Source organism: Chiloscyllium plagiosum, unplaced genomic scaffold (genome assembly GCF_037043375.1).
Source record: "Chiloscyllium plagiosum isolate Xiang-an unplaced genomic scaffold, Cpla_swu_hap1 HiC_scaffold_4, whole genome shotgun sequence".
In the NCBI taxonomy this organism is placed as follows: Eukaryota; Metazoa; Chordata; class Chondrichthyes; order Orectolobiformes; family Hemiscylliidae; genus Chiloscyllium; species Chiloscyllium plagiosum.
In genome coordinates, this window is record NW_028270142.1 from 24,294,980 (window position 1) to 24,315,618 (window position 20,639).

The 20,639-nt window shown below is 38.7% G+C and overlaps 1 protein-coding gene across 3 annotated transcripts in view; it reads right to left on the reverse strand.

Annotated features, from left to right (window-relative positions):
• csmd3b (CUB and Sushi multiple domains 3b) overlaps positions 1-20,639 on the reverse strand; it is a 1,935,846-nt gene that overhangs the window by 158,364 nt on the left and 1,756,843 nt on the right. For all 3 annotated transcript variants that reach the window (XM_087986040.1, XM_087986041.1, XM_087986039.1), the window contains 4 exons: positions 17,921-17,990; positions 13,290-13,406; positions 12,189-12,398; positions 3,714-3,902 (listed from right to left, as the gene is read on the reverse strand). In XM_087986040.1, coding sequence (XP_087842166.1) covers positions 3,714-3,902; positions 12,189-12,398; positions 13,290-13,406; positions 17,921-17,990 — 586 coding nt within the window. The remainder of the gene's footprint in view (positions 1-3,713; positions 3,903-12,188; positions 12,399-13,289; positions 13,407-17,920; positions 17,991-20,639) is intronic.

Sequence of the window (20,639 nt, forward strand, 5' to 3'; positions counted from 1 at the left end):
TATCCTCCAGTCTTATGGCACTACTCCTGTAGACAAAGAGGACATAAAAATCAAGGCCAATGGCTCTGCAATCTCCTCCCTTGCTTCCCAGAGAATCCTAGGATAAATGCCATCAGGCCCAGGGGACTTATCTATTTTCACCTTTTCCAGGATTTCCAACACCTCTTCTCTACATACCTCAAAGCCATCCATTCTACTTATTTGTGACTCAGTATTCATTTCGACGACAATGCCCTGTTCCTGAGTAAATACTGAAGAAAAGTATTCATTCAGTGTCTCCCCAATCTCTTCCGCCTCCACACGCAACTTCCCACTACTATCCTTGACTGGACCTATTCCTACCCTAGTCATTCTTTTATTCCTAACATACCTATAGAAAGCCTTAGGGTTTTCCCTAATCCTACCGACTAAGGACCTTTCATGTCCCCTCCTTGCTGCTCTTAGCTCTCTCTTCAGGTCCTTCCTGGCTACCCTATAACTCTCAATCGCCCCAATTGAACCTTCACGTCTCATCTTGAGATAGGCCGCCCTCTTCCATTTAACAAGGGATTCCAATTCCTTATTAAACCACGGCTCCCTCGCACGACCCTTTCCTCCCTGCCTGACAGGTACATAATTATCAAGGACACTCAATAGTTGCTCCTTGAACAAGCTCCACATATCATTTACACTCTTGCCTTGGAGTCTACTTTTCCAAGCCACACATCCTAAGTCATGCCTCACCGCATCATAATTTCCCTGACCCCAGCTATAACTCTTGCCCTGTAGTACACACTTATCCCTCTCCATCACGAGAGTAAAAATCACCGAATTATGGTCACTATCCCCAAAGTGCTCACCTACCTCTAATTCTAACACCTGGCCTGGTTCGTTACCCAGAACCAAATCCAGTATGGCCTCACCTCTTGTTGGCCTGTCTACATATTGTGTCAGGAAACTCTCCTGCACACATTGAACAAACACTGACCCATCTAACGAACTCGAGCTATAGCTTTCCCAATCAATATCAGGAAAGTTAAAGTCCCCCATAACAACCACCCTATTACTGTCACTCATCTCCTGAATCACCTTCCCTATCCTTTCTTCTACGTTTCTAGGACTATTGGGAGGCCTGTAAAAGACTCCTAACAGGGTGACCTCACCTTTCCTATTCCGAACCTCAGCCCAAACTACCTCAGATGGCAAGTCCTCATCCATCGTCCTTTCCACCACTGTAATACTTTCCCCTCTCACCTTAAACCTATGCTGTCTAGTTTTGGACCTTGCTACCCTGGAAAAGATCCTGGCTATTCACCTTAACCATGTCCCTCATGATTTTATAAACTTCTGTAAGTTCACCCCTCATTTTCTGATGCTCCAGGGAAAATACCCCCAGCCTATTAAGCCTCTCCCTCTAGCTCAAAATCTCTAAACTTGGCAACATTCTTGTCAATCTTTTCTGAACCATTTAAAGTTTCACAACATTTTTTCAACAGCAGGAAGACCAGAATTGCATGCAGTATTCCAAAGTGGCCTTACCAATATCTGTACAGACACAACATGACCTCCTAACTCCTATACTCAATGGACTGACCAATGAAGGCATGCGTACCAATCAGTTTCTTCACTACCCTGTTTACCTGTATCTTCATTTTCAAGGAGCTATGAACCTGCATTCCAAGGTCACTTTGTTCAGCAACACTCCTTCCCACAACTCCAAGATAGAAGTAAGGGAGGGTGACAGAATACTGTCCACTTGCCTGAAACACTCAAGAAACAGGGCAAAGCAGTCTGCTTGATTGACACCACACTCACAAACATTCCGTTTCCCTGCCACTGACCTTCAGTAGCAGCACTGTCCACAAAGTGCACTTCAGAAATTCACCATGGCTCCTCATCTCCTTCTAAGCTCATGGCACTACCACCTCGACAGACAAAGCCAGCAGAAACATGGAAACACCAACACCTGCAAGTTCTTCTCCAAGCCACTCATAATCCTGACTTGGAAATATATTGCCAGTTCCTTCAGTGTCGTTGGGTCAAAATTCTGAAACTTGCCAGCACCTTCTTGAGGGTAACTAGGGATAGGTAATAAATGCCGGCCCAACCAACATGAAAGGCATCCCATGAGTGAATAAAATAGAAAATACTCCACCTCACACCACTTCCCAATCTCAGCTGGACCCAAGACAATCACCCCGCAGCATTGACCAGCCACACCAACCCAATATGATTCCACTCCCTCTGAGATCTGACACTCCAGTCTCAGCACCACCATTCCAATCGTCACCAGCCCTGGGGAAAAAAAAACTTACTCCTGCCTCCACCAGTCCCAACACAATCACGAATCAATGTACACCCCCATTAACCCTGCTATCCTAGACATACTGTAAGCATTTCATCACTTACTTGACATCCTACCCATATGCCACTCCAACCCCACACTTAGTTTCTATTACTGTTGCTATTTCACAGCAGCTGTCAAAGTGTCTGACTATGAGGCATGACGTTTACATATATGAACACGGCATACTGATTGCTGCAGATAGGGGTATGAGTGTGTTTCCTCCCACAGTCACAAAGATGTGCAGGGCCAGGTGAATTGGCCATACTAAATTGCCCGTAGTGTTAGGTAACGGGTAAATGTAGGGGTATGGGTGGGTTTCGCTTCGGCAGGTCGGTGTGGACTTGTTGGGCCGAAGGGCCTGTTTCCACACTGTAATGTAATCTAATCTAATCTAAAAAAAAATTGACTTTGATCGACTACTATGTACTGCAGGGGAACTGTGTTACATGTATGCCTTGCATTTCCGCAGGTGTTGGGATCAGAATTCCTGGCTGGAAAAATGGAACTGAATGCTATCGCAATAAATCGGAGTGGAGTGGCAGTCTAAATATGAATGCCACTCCTCAGTGTATCTAGGCTAATATTTATTTTAAAAGCCTCATCATTAAAATAAAAAATTCCAGCTATAGTATTAAATTCATAACAGGGCCAATTTTTCTGAGTACTATGGATACAATGCAGCAGAACAGTTGTATGAATATTTTATTTCAGAATTTGTCAATTATTTTGTTATGAATGTTAAAGAAAAGTATCTTCACAATTTTGTTCATCTTGCCTCAGCACTTAAAGTTGATGGGTTTTGACATTTGAGGTCATATACTTTTACCTGCTGCTTACCAAGGTCATTAATAATTCTCATGACGAAAATGCATCAAATCTTTTCTGGCTCAGGAAACTTCTTTCTCTTTCTGAATTGCTTAAATACTATGAGTTATTAGTGTTCAATTTATTTTAGTTAGCTCACAAATGCAATGCACAGATATTGCTGAAATTTTGTGAGATGTAAAATGTTAATGACAGAAAAGTTCTACTTTGATGATCATCTCTCTTATGCAGGTTAACTTGTAAATATATAAAACAGTTAGAGATCAGTTATTACTTTTCATTAGCTATACTTGAAACCAGGATTTCCCTTTCGCTTGTTTCCTTTTATGTGATTTGATTGTTAATAGAGTGTATTGTCAGTGCTCAGCCAAGCAAACTAACTGCAGGATGAACTGAGCATATTCATAACAGGCCTAACAGCATGAATCCTAAAAACTGTGCTCAACCTAGATTTGCTGTAAGGGTTTCCATTGTGGTAGTTCACAATGGTGGATCAATGAATTAACACATAGATATCAAACACACATGAAAGAAGCGAGATAAGCATTTGCTCATTACATACCTTCACATCTAGGTATCGGATGGTTCCAATTACGGCTTATACCATGCAAACAAGTGAGTGCCCCTTCCCCAATTAAAGTGTAGCCAGGGAGACACTCAAATGAGATGGTTCGCCCCACCGATAAATCATATCCTATAACAAAACCATTTCGAAATGGACGTGGGTCAGGACAACTTTGTAGTTGGTATGCTGCAAAAATACAATGTAGTCATTAATTAGATGATCAGACTGAACAATCAAGGAAATAACCAGTTTTTACTGAGAAACAATGAAACCTTCACACTGGGTACGTAGTTCTCAGGGCTCAGTTTTTGATGTTTTGTCCCATCACCTTCAAGGAACAGAAGGAATGAAGGAATAGTTCCTTTATTTGCTTGATTCTGACATTAAATTTGTGAAGATGATGAGCCCATGGTCAAATTTGTCAACTGGGCTCGGTTTAAACAGCACCAAAGTTCAATTTCCATTGAAAGCTGCTCTCATTGAAATAGATTTGGAATTCTGGGAGGGGAATTGTTTGGAAGCAGTGAGTCTGATAGAGCATGTTGATGGTATGGAAAAGACATGAACTTGCAAATTCAGGTGAAAGGCACAACATTTGGTGTGCTATACCTCAGAGGAGGAATGCCTAGATGGTGAAAGTTAAAAATCACAAAACATCAGGTTATAGTCCAACAGGTTTAATTGGAAGCACACTAGCTTTCGGAGCGACGCTCCTTCATCAGGTGATAGTGGAGGGCTCAATCCTTACACAGAATTTATAGCAAAAATTTACAGTGTGATGTAACTGAAATTATACATTGAAAAATTAATTGTCTGTTAAGCCTTTCATCTGTTAGAATACAGTGATAGATTCACTTCTTTCATGTGTAAATCACAAAACCATTTTTTTAAAAAGTTGCATTCTCGGCTAACCTTTTAGAAAAAAGGTTTTGTGATTTACACATGAAAGAAGTGAAACTATCACTGTATTCTAACAATGAAAGGCTTAACAGACAATCAATTTTTCAATGTATAATTTCAGTTACATCACACTGTAAATTTTTGCTATAAATTCTGTGTTAGGATTGAGCCCTCCACTATCACCTGATGAAGAAGCGTCGCTCCGAAAGCTAGTGTGCTTCCAATTAAACCTGTTGGACAATAACCTGGTGTTGTGTGATTTTTAACTTTGTACATCCCAGCCCAACACCGGCATCTCCAAATCATAGATGGTGAAAGGTTTTTCTAAGTCTATCCTTGAAATACTGACAAAAACTATGAGGTATGTGGGGATCAGGAGAAACATTTGCAGGGTAGATTTGAGAGAAAAATTGAGAAATGTTACATAGAAAGTTGGTAAAATTCAGCCAGAGATTTTCCAATTACGAAATTCAGTGTAAGCTGGGGCACCATCATCAAGTTAGCAAAAGTAATGTGCTGCAGTGGAGAGTCAGTTATCTGGATGGCAGATGGAAATGTTGACATAGATCACACATTGATCCATGCTACTATTCTAGAAAATACTGATAACCATGATACCATTCCGTGTGATAAGAGATGGTTATTTTCATTCACGTATGACAAGATGTTTTCTCGTTGCTGTGCTAAATCTTAATGCAATGAAAGAGCTGACAGGAAAGTGGACCCTGATACTGAAAATCAATCGAAACATTTCTATGGCCAAATTTCTTCAATTTGGCTCTACAGTGGAATTTTACCACATCTGACAGAAAAATCAACTAATGGTTAAGGGCATTTGGAAGTCAGCTGCACTTTTCTGTTATATTGAGTAACTTTGTAACAATGTGCATTTGCAGCCATTTTATATTGTGGCAATATGGGCAAAGACAGGCAGATGTTCAGTATATTTCCTCACTTTTTATTTATAATTCCCTACAATTCTTTTAATCTCTGTTATACGAACCTATGTGTTGATGGTACATTCAGAAATTACATTGTTATTTCACAAACTAAACAGGAAGGACAGATTTTACAAGGATGTCATCCTGCTGCACAGCCTCGCTTGATGTGATTGCAAATCACAGAATCAGGAACAGAGGTCAATACCCATTCTTTTCCAATCATTAAAATTAATCACCAAAAGATTGAATGTGCCATGAGTCACCTGCACTGACCTTGTCACCCAAGAATGATTGTGATTTGCGCTCTCATTGAGGGAAGCTTTATATTAAGAGCAGAGGCTCCAGAATCATTATGGTTGAAAATTGAACATTGAAAGTAAAAAGACAGTTTTCAAATGTACCCACGCAAATGTCAGAATGAACAAGTCTTCTTTTCTTAATATACACAGGTTCTATTAGTTTTGGTTCATGTGGAAAAACAAATTTCTTCAATAACTTGGTGTTTTTAACACAGTGCAGTAACGTAAAGACAAGATTGCAAGGTGCTTCAAATTGCAAGGTACAAAATTGCAAGATGTATAATAGCATTGTAAAATACATTTTCAGGCTCCTAAAATAAATCTGTTGAGGAAGATCTTGCAGAGTTTGAATACTTAGATCTGCGTCTTTGCACAAGGCAGTGAGAGACGTCACTGAAATAAATTCCTATTTCAGTTCTTCACAAAACACAAGTTGGGAATAGTAAATCATGCCATCACGCCTATTCCGTGTGGCGTGCAATGCAATCTCCCATTGCTAATGGTTGCAACCAAAGTTTTCAATCAGCTGTTTACACTTTTAGCTTCATGATTTCCTCAGATCTCAAATGGAACTATTGCGTGGAACTCCACAAATCCTTCAGCAGTGAACTCCTTCTGGCTTATCTTGTGGCACTAGGTATATTGTTTTGCCTCCATGTGAGTGTCCGCCGCATGTATGCACCTTGTGGTGCAAACTGCATTGGATGCCATTTGGGAACAGATGAGACAACGCCGAGCGTACATCTGATGGAATCATACAGAAAGGCAGATCAAGACCTCATTTGACACCAGGACAGCATGTTGGAGCTCAAAGAGTTCCAGTTAGTCAGCTCTCTTATCCTCACACAGCTGAACATGTTTCCTGTTCAGCAGCAGGAAATAGCAATCCCACGCCCCATTGCCACACCCCCACTAGTGTTCTTTAAAGGGCTATTCTTCAACTGCTTACAAGGTAATTGTTGATTAATTTCTATCATCACAGCAACAGCCAGTAGAAGCATTTGGTGGTTTCTTGAGTTTAAATGATAGATGTCTGCAGGGAGTAGTGTGACGTACGTTGAAGGAATTCACCTTCAAGGAAGGAGGCTGCACAAACACAATTCCTCCCAGTCATAAGCAACTTCCTTCACCTGAGGCATGACAGACAACAAAGAGGGGTGACAGAGATCAGAAGAAGCTGCTGGAAGAAGGTGAATGAGGCAGAAAAAGGCCACCAAGAAGAGACAATATCTGTCCAAGATGTTCAGAGTGCACATCTTGCATAGTACTTGAACGTCAGTTAAACTCGACTTAATTTAATCAGCTCTGAAATCTGCCAATTCTTGAAGCCTCAACGACGGACTTGGGGCAAGGTAAGAAGGCATTGCTTATTATTGAGAAGGGGACCAAGGTCATGGAGGAAGGATGATGACAACGGCTCTGAAACTAAGCTGGAATAATGCTTGAGTTACTAGTATGGAGATCAGGATAAGAAATTAGTCACAGGGTAAGTCATTCCGTAGTCCCAAAATCACAACTTGGGAATGGTGGTCACTGCTGGGACCCACTGCAATCTCCCCACATGGAGGAGCCAACCAGAGTGATTAGTGGGGGAAATGAATTGTTAGGACATATCTCTAATTGACTTGGGAGGGGGACCCCTAAAGAAGATTCCTCTCCTACACCCCATTGGGCAGACAGCAGCCCATGAACTCGCAACTTCAAGGCCTCAACAAGCCCAAGGATGGGCAAGACATCTAAAACTCAAAAGAGCTGCTGTAAAACAGAAATTGTCAGAAAAGTTCAGCAGGTCCGGCAGCAATCAGAGTGAATGTTTTGGGTCCGGTGACCCTTCCTCAGAACTCAGGACCCGAAACATTAACTCTGATTTTCTCTTCACAGCTGCTGCTGGACCTGCTGAGCTTTTCCAGCAAATTTTGTTTTTGTTTCTGAACAAGACAGCTGATGTTTATTCCAAGCCGATAAAATATTTGAAATGTTGTGGGTGAACAGGTGCCAGGAAGGCCAGCTGCTAGATGTTATGAGTCTCCTGCCTTTAATCCAACACTGAGGGAGCGTAAGATGCAGCCCATGGAAAAGATGGGCTGAGGCACAGTTTTTGGCTTTTGGTAACCCAAGGCAAAGGTTCTAACTGGGGCTCACAAATTATCTGGACAATGTTACCACTACCTATCTGGGTGTAAAATTGATGTACATACAATACCGCAGATGCTGGATATCTGAAATAAACACAGAGAATACTAAAGAAACACAGCAGGTCTGGCAGTATCTGTGAAGTGAGAGAAACAGAGTCATACTAGGCTTGAAATATTCACTCTGTTTTTCTCTCCAGAAATGCTAGCAGACCTGCTGAGTTTCACCAGCAGTCTCTGTGATTGTACAAAGCTTCGAAACAGATATCGAGTTGACAAAATGATAAGTGATAAAAAATGCACAAACAATTGGATTAAATGATTCTGACGGTCTTGATGTTATTTACAAGTGTGAATAGCAAATGGCTCAGAAGCTTTAGCAAAATCTTGTGTATAAGGAGCTGAGCTTCCAACAACTCTCAAGTTCAATTGTGACATAGAATACCTTACATTAATCATTATCAATTTCAGTAAGGCCAAGCTTCATTCGCCCCGGATACGACTGTTATAGGCACTGTCAACAGTAATCCGAACACAATCTTTCTTTATAAATACAATCAAGCACATCAAGTGGTGTGAAGAACAGTTAAAGGTCATTGTGCAGCTAACAATAAAGGCACTATGTTTGTCTAAGGCACAAAATAAGCAGGGTTAGAGGTTTTTTTTGACATTGGTGCATTTTCAACTATACTTCCTGAATTAATAAACTCCAAAAATAACATACTTTTGATGAAACCTCAAAGTTAATTTTCTGAGAACATTTAAAAGTGGGGTCTGAAATAATATCTTAATGTTCCTCAAAATTCTTTTTATAATAGTCTGAATTAACTGTTCAATTAAGGTGGTAATATTCCAAAATCAGAAATAACAGCCAATGAAAGCATTTGAAAATTAGTTATTATAGAAATTCAGAAAGTTTTCCTTTATTTGAGCCTGCGTTTACTCCTAAAAATGAATGATATTCATCTATTTGTGATTTGTCTGGCTTTGTTTTATGGTGAATTTGTCTCCTTGCAAACTTATACCATAGGTTTCAATGCACCTGCTAAAGTTTTACATATCATTTTATAATTGAGCAATATGTTATGAATTCATTCATGTCAATGCTTCCAATCTGTCAGCATGCATTTGTTAAAATACATTGTTAATATATAGATTTTTTCTGCTCCTCGGATGCTGCCTGACCTGCTGTGCTTTTCCAGCACTACTCTAATCTTCACTCTGATTTCCAATATGTGCAGTACTCACTTCTACCTAGTTAAAATATAGTCAGATATGCCCTGCATTTTAATCACGGATACCCTCTAACCCAAGCAATCTATTCATGATTTGGAGTAAAGGGTTAACTCTACCTTTATTCTTCATAGTTAAAAATCACACAACACCAGGTTATAGTCCAACAGGTTTAATTGGAAGCACACAATCACCTACCACCTGATGAAGGAGCGACGCTCCAAAAGCTAGTGTGCTTCCAATTAAACCTGTTGGACTATAACCTGGTGTTATGTGGTTTTTAATTTTGTACACCCCAGACCAATACCGGCATCTCCAAATCATTATTCTTCATGATAGCTGTTGAGAATGGTGTGGAAGGAACTTTGTCATAATGAATGTGAAAGTAGGACCTGAGTCTATTGGGTACCAGAGATGTTCTCTCTTACAAAGCTCTGTACATAGCAATGCTTGTTAAAGCATGAAGGTACATCTCACATTCTTACAACATCTGCCATTGTAATGTTTGCGACTTGTGTATTCCTTTCATTTTAAAGTGCAGTTCAGACCACACTTCATGAATTCCGTTACCATGATACATACAACATCACATTTTCTTTAAAAAATACCATCTCATATTGTGATATAAGCCAAAGAACTTGTTAAATTCTGTTACCTAAACTTACCTATCATGAACAATACTGCACCACTGAGGGGGCAGCTTTGCCATAATTATTTTTGATTTTGTTTTTACATCCTAAAGTACATATAAATAATGTATCCAGTTACTTCTCTCACTTTCTACTTCTAGGAATTTGTTAGTCTGATTTTTCTTTGCATTCAAAAACTAATTTTCTCCAATTGCTGGTCAAATGTATTATAGTTAATGAATGGAGAAAATCTGAAAAACTGGAAGTTGGATATTTGAAAGTTAAAAGTTTTCAAGTGGGAAATTTGAAGTGCACATGTCAGCAACTTAGGGGCCAATTCTTTTACACTGCTGTCTGCAGAAAGTCATGGGCTAGATGTGGGTAATATTGAGAGAGATATAAAGAAGTGGTCAAAGATGTTTTTGAATGTGTGAGCAGGATTATCAGAATAATTCAGCTTAATGAGATAGCAAAGCAAAGGGTAAGCAGTCATGAATAAAGGAAAGACACTTCATATGGGAGAGTATGAGGAGGGGAGTAAAATCAGGAGAGTCGTAGCAACATGGGATTAAATCTCAGGATGAATTGCTTTGCAAATACCAATCCTGCTTAAAAATCAGTCTCACCATATTTCTCATATTCTATGACAGTTGAATTCATCTGTCACCTTATCAATCTGATTGCCACTAAGTAACAAAGAACAGCAAGCATCTCAATCTAATTAACTCAATGGCGACTTAGAAATCCAGAACTGTTACCTCAGTTACTATCTAACAGTCATGAAAAGTAATCATTGACTTAATATCGTTTTGGCTTTTTGTGTTTTTTTTAATGTTGAATAACAGAAGGAAAATAGCTTAATCAAAGCAGCCCAATTCAAAAACTTAATGAACCAAACAAAGAAATGATATCAATGCTTCAATTGATGTATTACTTGTGTAACTTCATTTCCCTCAAACCACCTCAGTAAATCTTTCCCCATATGAGTTTAATCATACATAAAACATACTATGTACATTTAACATAAGTTTCTTATGGATTGGTTTTAGATAGAAAACCTTTGTTGAAAAGAATGTAAAAGACAGCTGAAAGACTTGATATTTGGTGCAGATAGAACAACTTTAAAATAGCAACTCAATACTAATCAGATACGGATGCTGTGATGAATGTATGGAGTAAAAAGAAAGGACAAGATCAAGAACTAGTATATCAGAAGGTCAGTGAAGACTGTGGTGAATCAAAGAAGATAGCTGTTAAGGGATTGAAACAGTATAGTTATATGCTGCTAAGAGAGAGAAAAACATGTGATGAGGTGGATATGGAGCTGGGATTGACGAGGAGGAAGAGAGCAGAAATGGTTAGAACCAGATGGAAAGATGCAGTCGTGACAGACTCAAGTACAGGGAAATTGGAAGACAAATGGTGACTGACAGGAACAGATGGAGAATGGTAATCAGCAAGGATTGTGGTAACCCAGTGTTAAATGGGTAAAGATGATGGTTTTGACTTTAAAACACTTTTGGCTGTTTTCAACTGTTCTACCATCATCAAAATTAATCAATCAAGACTTTAAAAATCCTTTAACTATGATGCATAAAATTTGATTTGATTGTAGGATGTTTAATGACTTAAGGGGTTAAGCTCTAAAGAATTTAAAAAGCACACGTCTGTGTATATTCGAGATGAATTTCAACTGTTGTACACATTGCCCACTGTGGATGACGTGTATTTTGGAATCACTATGATGAGCTTTTGATGATTGGACACATTCAAACGACTGCAAACAAATTGGCAGAATTGTACAAATTAATGTAAAAGATTAATACTTTCCTTTTAATTATTCGTGGCTGTCTTTGAAAAAAAAGTAGAAGCTGCTCTAACTGTCGTCTCAAGGGAAGGAGGTTTATTGATGTAACTCCCACACCATTGTGAAATGTTTTGTCTTTTGCCAGATGGAAGGTCTCCTGCCTTAATTCCACTCTTTACTGTCTCACCCTATGTCACTTTCCAAACTTTCTGCAAGTGCACATACAATAGTGTCCCCAGTCTTTATCTTTCTTCCTCTACTCTCTGTGCAATTAAAAAAAATATACACCTCAACCAAAACAGAAGAAAGTGTGCCAAATTTGCATGTATCACCACAACTAAACTCACCCCACTCCCACCAAAAAGACACCAGCTGTAAGTGCTTAAAAAGTGTTGAAACCAAAACAGAAATTCTGAGCAAAACTCAGCAGGTCTGGCAGCATCTATGGGGAGAAATAGGGATCTTAACATGTTCAGTGCCATCTTTCAAACATCGAATGACATCCAAACACATTTATTTTGCAAAACTTACCTTGATATATGCTCCGGAAGCCTTGTTTGTTTTGGGAATAATCGCTGTGAAAGTACAGGGTGGTTTCGTGAGTTGTACTGAACAGAGGCGTGGGTACCTGAGGACCACTAAATCTCCCAATTACAGTGCCAGTTGTTGCAGATCCACTTCGCACTTCAATGTAATCATGGATTGTTTCCGTGGAAAAATTGACAAACTGCAAGTGCACACCTGAAGGTTCCAAATGAAATGGAAAGAAAATTAAATTAATTAGATTCTAAAATATGTATGCTATAAGTGAAAGATTACATCCTCATATATTCACCTGTGCAGATGAATCAACAAATGGATTACCAAACATGATACAGTTGGAGAACATGCGATATACTGCTCCTTTAACAAGATTATTTTTGGCCTTATTTTTTTTTCCAGAGGGATTGTAAATGCCGAGACTCTGGGAGGTCTAGGTTTGAAGAGTTTTAGAACCAGTTTGATTATAGCTAACAGATACTAACTCAGGCAAAAGGCTTTCACGTTTAAAAAAAAACATGTGTACAATGAAAGAGGAGTAGCCAGTTCTCCCAGCTCAGACTTTCTCTGGCTTGGTTTGGTTTAAGCAAGCAGTCAGTTGCGAAACTTCTGGACTCAAAGCAGCAAGTCCATGCTGGCCCTCCCTCTCTCTGACATCTCTCCTGTAAGATCCTATGTTTGATTTTACCTTTTTCTTCCCCAAGGGGTGTTTATGGGGATTGTTGCAAATATTTGGAACAGCATCATTAAGCTGGGAAAATGATTTAGGCTCTCAGATAGGTTGTTATTTAGCATTCTGTTCCCTTTTGTTTGTGTTTCATTTGATAATCATGTAAATAAATTCTGTTTTGATTAAAACTAAGTGGCTGGACCAGCTGCATCTCTCCTGGAATATCTGCCTCACACCTGCTTAAAACAATGAACAAAGTTATGGTCCGGGCTAATTTGTTGAAAAGTTTTGAGGGGGTCTAGCCTGGTCCATATCAAACTGATTACCTCTGTGACTACAATTGAATACCAGCTTATTTCAGGTGATAGGATCTGAAGAGGTTGTATAAAGAGAAGCAAACCATTCCATTTTCCTTCACGTACCAAAGCCAATAGGTAGTGTTATTGTCCAAGTGCAGTCCAAGCTACTAGGGTAGTTCCCAGGAAAACCAGGACTGAGAATGACCCCACTGAAGTCGGTCAGAGAACCACCGCATCGAGCTGTAAAATAAAACATGAAGTAAAATTAGCTGAGACAAAATGAGTTCAAAGGGAAAGAAAAAGAAAGTGAGGATTGCAGATGCTGGAGATCAGAGCTGAAAATGTGTTGCTGGAAAAGCGCAGCAGGTCAGGCAGCATCCAAGGAGCAGGAGAATCGACGTTTCAGGCATGAACCCTTCTTCAGGATTTCCTGAAGAAGGGCTCATGCCCGAAACATCGATTCTCCTGCTCCTTGGATGCTGCCTGACCTGCTGCGCTTTTCCAGCAACACATTTTCAGCAATAAAAACAACACTCCAAATGATATGATCAATTTACAGGTTTGGAACAATTTAAAGAAAAGACTTTCTTCTGGCCAAATGTTTCAGATAATATCACCCCAACAGAAATTTCCTCAACTTATGTCCTAACATCTGCTTAAAGACAATGTGGGACAAGAAGGTTGATTCCTACTGAAATCCAGCCTGGAACCTATAATATACATGCATCTATACCTGTAATAATGGAACACAGTACAGCATAATCACCCAGTAACTGTTCCCAGAAGATCCAAACTCCAATGACCTGAAGTTAGAGTAGAGAATATGATGGCAATGGCCATAATTTCTCAGTCTCCCATGGACTAAAGGGTGGTTCCAGAGGATTGGGTGATTGGCGTAAAGTTAGGCTCAGCAATTACAAACCACTAATCTTACACTCCAGAGTGCGGAAACTTCTAGAAACAGTAATTTGGGGTAGAATTGATAGTTCAATGGAAAAATGTGCATTATTCACGGAAAGCCACCATGGATTTCTTAAGGAAAAAAAATCATGTCAAACTGGAGGTTGTTTTTTGCAGAGGTAACAGGGATGGATAATGAAGGTATTGTTGTTGATGAGGTATAAATTGATTCTAAAAGACCTTTGATACAGTGCCATAAAACAGTCCTATAAGCAAGGTTTGAGCTCATGAAATGAAAGGAGCAATGGCAGTGTGGATATAAAAGTAGCCGAGAGATAAGAAGCACAGAGTATTAGTTAATGGATATCAGATTGAAGGAAGCTCTACAGTGGAGTTGCTCCTGGTTCAGAGTTGGGATGTTTGGGACTCTTGCTTTTCCTGACATATATTAATGATCTTGAGTATGCTTGCCTTTATTGGTCAGTACATTGAATATAGGAGTTGAGAGGTCATGATGTGACTGTAAAAGACATTGGTTGGCCACAAGAAGCATTGGAAACTGTGAAGAGGACAGAGTAGAATTTCAATCGGACAAGTTGATAGAGTGGGCAAATTGGTTCTAGAAGAAGTTTTAATGGTGAATTGTGAGGTGGCAAAAAGAACATGCAATGAAAATATAAGATGATGTGTATTACGCAAAAAGGTGTGCAGTAGCAGAGGCATGGGTGAACTTGGACATCACTCAGTAAAGGTGCAGGAAAGGTCAAAAAAAGTTAATGAAGTATGAATCCAATGCACAGCAAGTAGTTTGTATAATCATCTCTAATGTAGTATGTATCTCAGTTCCTGCATTTGGGATGGGATCAGATTAAATTCCATCGTAATACATTCCCGAAATTTCCAGTACACAGATGTCAGTGTAAATGATTTGCACTATCTGATTTTTAGAAATGCCACTTTCTTGCTTCATGTGTTATTAATTACTAGTATAACTCCTTAAATGATTTGCAAAGTCTGAATTTTTGAAATGCAATCTTCTTCCTTCATGTTATTAATTACAATATAACTCCTTGGGACATGATGTATTTCTTTTCTTGTGAATCAGAAGTCAAGGGATAATATGATAGTGTGAAAAAATGGCATTGAGATCGATAATCAATCAAGATGTAGCAGCAAAGTGTGGGTTCAAAGGGCCAAATGGTCTTTTCCAGTTTCTATGTCCCGAATACTGCTCTGAAGATATGCCCAGTACAAGACTGAGACTGCAGCACACAGTAACAATGCAGTTGATTGTGGAATATATTTTCACCTATTCAAAAGCAATGAGAAATGACCTTTACCTTGCAATTTATGATGTGCTTACTAAATGCCACTAATGCATTATTTTGAAATATGATCCCCGAGAATGAAATTGTATTTCGTGAAATAAAAATAATAACCAATCACAATGCACTCATAACAATAAGCTGTTTACACTTCTTAAATGGCTTATGTGTCACCAGCTCGAAACATCAAACAGCTCTCTCGTTATGAACAGTTTATCACAGATACATTCAGGAGGAAGAGCTTGCAAGGAGTCTCAGGATTAAAGCATAGTGATGGTATATCAGGTATCTTAATATCATGGATGCTTTCTTAGAATTTGGTCAAGGTTCAGAAAAGCTGATGAAACCCCAAAAAGTCTGACAATCATAAACAGTTTGAAGATATATTTATTTCATGTCGAGGGATCACAGTTTTATGCTCCTGATCACAACCAAATAAAGGTGCAAAATAAAGTGGCTATCCTGTGGAATGTTTGGAGGCACTGCCTCTGTTTGTACCAACAGCTTTTTTCACAGGCAGCAGGGAGGGAGTGGACCTGAAACTTGCCTGACCATATGAAGGATGAAACTGTTCGTGCTGTAGGCTCATTGACAGCTCACCTCAGGTCAGTCATAGAATATAGAGTCATAGAGATGTACAACATGGAAACAGACCCTTCGATCCAACCCATCCATGCTGACTAGATATCCCAACCCAATCTAGTCCCACCTGCCAGCACTCGGCCCATATCCCTCCAGTCCTTCAATTGTCATGGAGGCAGCTGGACTTCAGCAGCTGACGGTTTTTACACCAACTATTTGACAATGTGAACCATGGATTTGAGATAGCAAGTGTTTGAAAAGTATGTGCAATAGTTATTATCTCCTTTATAGCTCATCATGAAGTACCGTAGTATGAAGTACATCTGTTCATTAAGTGAAGCTATTGCAGTACTGTGATTGAGAGATGGAACCAACCCTTTAATAATGCATTTGTCAGGTTGTTGCTTCTGCCAAATGACAAGCTATGAAGTAAATATTCAATATTATAAATTTTAAAATGACTTCACATGAAAATTAATAAAATGGTGACTCTAATGGTTGAAGAAATAGAATATATTTTACAGTATTAACAGGGTGGTCTAGTATGTTCACCAAATACAAGGATTTCACCCATTCACATTTTCTTTTTGTATTTTGACATTTGTTGAGATGACAGCTTTGAAGTCTATTTATTTTATTCAACAGTGTTATGGGCCCTGACCACAATCCAACTGTAAAATCCATTTGTATGTGTTTCACATATTTTGTACCATTTCATTGTTTGTTTACCCAGGGATTTTGATGGGCTAATCATCCTGTTATAATGGAGTTTGAGTTGTTTTGTTCATACAGTGGTTAATGGGTGAGAGGGTGAGGGGAATGAGGGTGAGGATAGTGAAGTTAAAGGGATTATGCTAATGTGTGGTGGAGGGGAAGGTGAGGAGATTCAACTGGAATAGTCGATGGTCCAACTACATACAGGTAAGCCACTACTTGCCTTTGTAAGCATCAGACTGAAGACAGGGTCTTTTGGAAATGGAAGCAGGCTTTCTAACCTGTCTGTTTTGGTCTGAGTGTTCACCCATAGTTGAACTATCTCCAGGCCATTTAGAAACTTTAACCTCAGAAGTTCCTTCTTATCAGAATTCTGAAGATGGAGATGGGATCACAACCATCAGATTAGTCCCATCTCCTTTATGAATATCTGGTCCATGGAGTTCAATTGAAAGTGTAGCAGAACTCATACTTACAACTGCAGTTATCTTCAGAAAATCAATACTTTTATGCAATATAGGTCAGTGTAATTTTAAAAATGTACTAACAATTGTGGGAAGAAATAAGATCTGATTCTGCTGATCTTTTCTAAATGATTTGATGGTTGGCTGACAATCTCATTGTCAGCAGAAACAGGCAAGTCTTGTTCCATGTGAACACTTGGGTTTGAAAATGTGACTGCTGTCTTGTAAAGCTGGATTTATCTAGTGCATCGACATTAATCTCTCTGCACTCTCTCATTGGGTACTAGAATACAATACTACATATAATTCCAACACAGACCATAACTGCACTTCATTACTTATAAATGTCACATCTATTTTTTTCACAAACCTGCCATGGTCAAGTTACTACCCTGTAAATTCTGAGAATACATGTTATAAAGAATCAAGATTAAATTGGGTCAGAAGACAGAGGATGGAAGGGAGTTCATTTGGAGTACGATCACTCCTATGAACCTGTTGGACGAGATGAGCCATTTCTGCCCTGTATAAACTTTGGAAAATTTTCTGAGTAAGCAACTCAGATTTACTATAAAATAAGTCATTTGACAAGGAAAGATAAGTTGTATTACTGAATTCTGGTTACCTCTTAGAGGTATTCCAAATTCCCTTCCATTGAAATCAATTGCATTAACTAGAGTACATAAGGGTACATTGTGTAGACTGTAGCCAAGAAGGTCAGGAAACAGAAATACATTACAATTAATCACAATTTTTAAAATATACATACCTATGCACATAGGAATAGGATAATTCCACCTCCGTACTGGTCCTGGCATACATGTTATGTAGGAATGTCCCTGAAGACAATAACACATTTTAATCAAAAAATGTCAATTATAAAAGAAAATTAATTCAGTGGCATTTGTAAGAAGTTGCAAGCATTGAATTAAGTCCAACTGAGATATCCAGGGAAGAATTAATCAAGTACAGTTTATTTTATTAAAGGAGGGCATTACTGTGAGTAATGTCAGTGAACTTTATAGAAGAATTAAACTTTTGTGCAACTTTACTTGAAAAAAAAAGTGGCTTTGGCAAATAAAATTATGTATCTGTTATAATATATACTGACATTGTTGATACAAAATTTCAGTCTGTAAACACAAATACAATGCCCATACCACAGCCATATTGCCTCTTTAGTTAGGTCTAATTACAATTTTATCTGCAGAAGCTTTGAAATCTGAACTTGATGATCCATTGGAAAAAATTATTCAATTCAACATCAATTTCTGGAAATACAAATGTGAATGGGGAAAGTATATTGCAGTGATTTTGAGAGGTGGGCAAATGAGTGATATAGTCACCAATGTCATGTTTTCTTCAAAATATATATTGACAACATCCATCTAATGTGGTAACTACTGCACAACATGAAACATTGATCTTAGTAATTGAATATTTTCAATTTTAAATTTATTTCTTTTTGTTCTGTTTAAGGTCTACAAGAACAACTCTATTTGCCTGCACATTCCTTTAGAAAAGCTACTCATGAGCTCTTTGCTGGATAAAATACTTGATAGAGAAGTAAGAGCAGGGACATTCATCCAATATTCAGTCCCCTGTTCAAGATGCAAAACACGTTCTCTGGAGATCATTGGCTCAGCACCATTACTAAATTACTAAATACTGAAATTGACAGCATTATTAAGTAAGGTGCCTTCCTGTTACTTGGATATTTCAAACAGCAGTACATTGCTTTTACTAAAGTCTGTAACTATTATTGCTTAACCTATTCCCATTCTTCTCAGTATTTGGACCCTGCCAAGGAGGACTTTTTAAAAGAAAATCATTCATTCAACAACTGTGGTCATTGCGAGTTGGGCCAACATTTCTTGTCCATCCCAAGTTGCAATTCAGAAGGTGGAACTGAGCTGTCTTCTTTAACTGCGGCAGTCAATTTGGTGTGGATTCATAATGCTAATGGTGATATATTTGCAAGTCTGGATGCTGAGTGAATTTGTAGGTTGTGACTTTCTGAGAAACGTGATTTTGAAATATGTTTTACTAAGTGCTGCATTTATCCAAAGCACAATGGAGATTGGGACCCCATGGGTTAGACAACATCAGAGGACCTGTAAATATAAAACTATGCAGGAGCAGGATAGTGAGAAGAGAGGCTGAGGAAGCAGAAAAGAACAGAGAAAAGCTCCGGGCAAGTGGAAGGGAGCAGGAAAAGTTTGGAGGGACCAAAAACCAAGTTGTGTTTTCTGTGCCATCGCTGATACAGGCAGTGACACTGGGTGTGTGGGGAGTGTGCCTTCAGCAGTTGCAACATTAGCTAATGCTTGAGGAAAATGAAAATCTATTGTCCTTTAGTTGTCTCTGTGTGATTTCAGGCTCAAAGTAATGTGGTTGATGTTTAAGTGCCATCTATAATAACCAGGCAAGCTGCTTATTTGCCTCAAAACTGCTGACAATTTACAATTAACCCTGCAGCATGTAACTCACCACTGCCTTGACAAAGACTTGGGAATGCACAGGCCATTCTATGCAACTAACCAATGCCAGCAGACTTCCACCTATCCGCATCTAAATCTATTAATTCTACCAAGCTTTCCCTGAAATGCATCTGTACTGTTTGATTAATATACTTCATTTGATGGCGAGTTCCACATTCTTACCAGTTAATGGGTAAAAAGAACAAAAAAACTTCCAAATTCCTTATTGGATTTCTTTATTGCTGTTTAATATTGGCAGCATTTAGTTATGCTCTTCCCCAAGAATGGAAATAGTTTTTCTATCAATTCAGTTGTAAAATTTGAAGCTCCTTATTGTCTTAGAATTGACAATAAATGTTGGCCTTGCCAATTGAGCCTACATCTCATGTATAAAAGATTTTTTAAAAAGACAGGCACTACGAGTTGATGCTTGAATGAGGTAGCATTTCAAGGATATTAGTCTTGTATCTGCTAAAGAATGATACTCTCCACATTTCGACAGTTTTGTTTGCAATATTGTTTCTTAGTAACATATGAGTTATATTGGCAGGATATACTATAGTTGGTTGAATGATTTAAAAGTGTTCTTAATTTAGCAAGTGGTTATGAATATAAAAATAAATGTTAATGCAGAAGCAAATTGCAAAACATTTCAGATGAATTTGCAGAACAACTGAAGTGGTGAACAAATAATTTACTCCTGTCTCTGGCTGAAAGATGCTGCAATTGTTTTTTTTTTCTCTCTTTGTTCCTCTTCACCAAGTCTTCCATATGAAGAAGCAGAGTTCCTTTTGATGTCCCTCCTCCTCAGACAGCTTTCCTGTCTGATCCCACCACACAACAGTTGATTTAAAGCAGTTATGGTAACTTAGCTTCCTGTGAACTGTTTAAGTGTGGTGAATATTTGTGCATTTACCAACCATGCAGGCAATGAGTTCCAGACTCACACCACCCTCTGGATGAAAAAGAAATTCCCAATTACGCCATGATATATAAGAGAGAGAGAGA